This window comes from Arachis ipaensis, chromosome B07, assembly GCF_000816755.2.
Source record: "Arachis ipaensis cultivar K30076 chromosome B07, Araip1.1, whole genome shotgun sequence".
Taxonomy (NCBI): Eukaryota; Viridiplantae; Streptophyta; class Magnoliopsida; order Fabales; family Fabaceae; genus Arachis; species Arachis ipaensis.
Genome location: NC_029791.2, coordinates 2,968,223 through 2,971,516, shown reverse-complemented (window position 1 = coordinate 2,971,516; position 3,294 = coordinate 2,968,223). Strand labels below are relative to the sequence as shown.

Below are 3,294 nucleotides of genomic sequence, written 5' to 3'. Positions count from 1 at the left end.
ATTAAAAAATATAGAATTCATATATATATATATATAATTACTCGAGTCAATATAAAAACCAACAACAAATTAACATATATTTATGCTTTTATTTCAACACTGCTGGACAATTATATGGCCACAAAATAAAGATCAATAATATTATTTAAATAGGGCATGTATACATAATCATATCATATATATTATGCATTTGCCATAGACAACATAACATGTAAATGTTTAATTTATTGATGGCATTAATTAGTTCATTGTCTCCTTATTAGCAGTGTCTCCATGACCCATTTTACCACCATCTATATATGCATGCATGGTGCTTGAAGTTTTGAGTGGAAAAGCATGAAAATATCTCCACTTATTAATTTCTGAAGGCCTCGTCAGTTTCCGATGCCTCATAACACTTCTACCCTCATAGCTTTCTTCTGGCTCTACAAATTTATTTATTATTTACCATAATAATAGTTAGAACAATAATATTCAAATATTTTATAATAAGATTTTAGGAACGTTATAACTAATTAAGTTTTTATATTGTTTATATGATACTTTAGTAAGTGTAAAGAAAATAATAAGATGAGATGTGTTGTTTAATTACTTCTTGATAGACAAGCTTAAGTAATTCAAATTAACAATTCTTTAATTAACCAATCACCCTTTTTTTTCACTTTCATTTTCGAAAATTAAAGAGAGAATAATATATAGTTATGGACAATTTTTTTTGTCATGTTAACTACAAAACTAATTAATTTTGGTTGGTTTAGTATTAGTTTCCTGGTCCGTTTAAATAAGTATTGGACGTTCGAATTTCGTCTTATACACACAATAAACTTATTAGTCGGCGATAACTCTTAAATATAATTCAAATACACTAGAATTAATCCTTAGCTTGCCAGATAAAAAAATACTATAAAAAAGAGAAAAGGATAAATAAATTCCTGATCTTTTGTCCCGCAGACATTTTCGTCTCTAACCATTGAAAAATATTTTTAAGTTTCTGACCTTCATAAAACTTGGACGGATCAGTTCCTAACGGAGGCATTTGGACGGATCAGTCCCTAACGGAAGGCATTTGGACGGAAAGACTGATCCGTCCAAGTTTTGTAAAGGTCAGGGACTTAAAAGTATTTTTCAATGGCTAGGGACAAAAATGTCCGTGGAACAAAAGTTCAGAGACCTATTTATCCTTTTCTCTAAAAAAAATAATTATAAAACCGTTAGTCATTAAAATGCGTATGTCTTACCTATATCTTCTAAGTTTAAGGGTTCCAAACCAAATGAATCACCAGAGAAAGACATCAATGGAGTGTGCATAGGAAGCAATGGAGTGTGAAAAGGAAGGAGGAAGCCCATCATGCGAGGATAGTAATTTGAAGGAGGAGGAAGAGGAGGAGCGCCGCCGCGACGAGGTGGTGGCCTTGTCGGACTATACTTCGAACCAGGAGGGGGATGAGGAATACTACCCCATTGATTTGGATAATAATAATAACCAAAACCATTGTGAATAATTGAGTCACTTGTTGAACCTTCTAACCCATGAACCTTCATAGCACGTAGTGTTGAAATTCTTTCCTCTAATTAATATAGAAAAAAAATTCATTCAATCAAAATGTGTTATTTGTGTTCAATGTAAATTCATTTAGAAAATAGAATATGCAAAAATAAGTTGGAAATTAAGAGTTTGTGTAAGAGAAATAGAGATAAAAAAAAACTCACCCTTGGATAATTCATGTTCCAAGGCATGTGAAGATAAGAGGAAAACACAAAGAAGAACAAACGAAATATAGTCCTTAGAGTTAGCCATTGATAATATAACACAATTTATGTAATAACAATCCTTTATATAGCTTAAGACCTTGTATGATAATAAGTTAATGACATACACAATTGCTATGTTTAAGCGATCATATAATTTGAAAATGCATGGTCAACTTGGCCTTTATAGAAACCTAACTGTCAAGTAGTATACGCTATTAGACGACCAATAATATATAGTACCGTTATGAAAATTCTAATGTAAATGTTCAAATTATAATAAATTATCATTTGTATCTATGAAAGATAGCTTCCGTGTGCTAAGAATATCCTAACGGACTAATTGTGTAACCAACGTTTGGGTACTCTTGGCACACGGAAGTTATCTTCCATGATTATAATTGTCGTTTTATTCTTATACGGGCCATTGTTCTTTCTTTTGAGAATTAACAATCATTAAATTTTAAATATTTTTGTTATAAAGGTTTTATATGTTATATATGAAATTATTTATTTTAAAAATTTATTTTAAGTAATAAAAACCATAAAAATTATATTTTAAACAAATATTATTATTTAAATACTATCGATGTTATCTCAAGCCTTATTTTATTTATCCTTCTTAAGGCAAATGAGAAGGGAAAAAGACAAAGTGAGAATGACACAAAAGGTGGGGAATGCAATATTCCTCCTGTACATGAATAGTAAAAGACATAGTTATAATAACTGCACACATGCAAGAGAGAAGAGACAATTATTTGAATATGCATAGTCATTTGGTTAGTATAGAAAGCCAAGAATCAACTACAGAAATTTTTATTGATTTATTTCAATATCAACAATGCTAGGGAATCAAGAGGTATCAGCCAAAAACCAGCTAAATAATTTTAGGTGAATTCAAAACTTCTACGTAAATGGTGTTTATACTAAGTATTAGGATGTTTCTTCTACTAAGTATTAAAATATTTTTTTTTTCATACTAAATAAATGTTTTTTTATATATTTTATAAATTTTTTATATACTAAGAATCAGGATTGTTGGAAGTTTCGTAATCTCCGCCCCTATTTCTCCAACATATCATTCAGAATTTTAATTTGGGATGAGAAGCAATTAATATCAAATATTATAAATTAAAAACAAATAAAATTAATTAAATATAATTATAAATTAGTTAAATTAGCCTATTTCTTCAACGTATCATTCAAAATTTTAATTTATCAAATATTATAAATTAAAAATAAATAAAATTAATTAAATATAATTATAAATTAGTTAAATTATTTGCTTTTTGACTAATTATCTCTTAGTTGCATATACTTTTCCTTTCAATATATATGCGGATATGCCTATATATGGACACCATATGTGAAGGTCAATGGAGTTAATGACTTAATGTAATTGAAAAATTGGGTAATTTTAGTTACATACATGTCTTATTTATTATGCATATGTTATATTAGTATTAAATTAAATTAAATTAATTCGATTTATTACTAATATAATATATATGTAAATTGAATTAGTTTAATTGTTGATTCGATTTT

At 28.0% G+C, this 3,294-nt stretch overlaps 2 protein-coding genes across 2 annotated transcripts in view; one reads left to right on the top strand and one right to left on the bottom strand.

Annotated features, from left to right (window-relative positions):
- Positions 1–3,294, top strand: part of LOC107609212 — a 36,238-nt gene that overhangs the window by 28,664 nt on the left and 4,280 nt on the right. The window lies entirely within an intron of this gene.
- Positions 53–1,970, bottom strand: LOC107610031. The gene is made up of 3 exons (XM_016312100.2): positions 1,711–1,970; positions 1,239–1,568; positions 53–425 (listed from the first exon to the last, which is right to left on the bottom strand). Exons 1-3 carry the CDS (start codon positions 1,796–1,798, stop codon positions 241–243), a joined length of 603 nt encoding a protein of 200 aa, XP_016167586.1. The 5' UTR covers positions 1,799–1,970; the 3' UTR covers positions 53–240.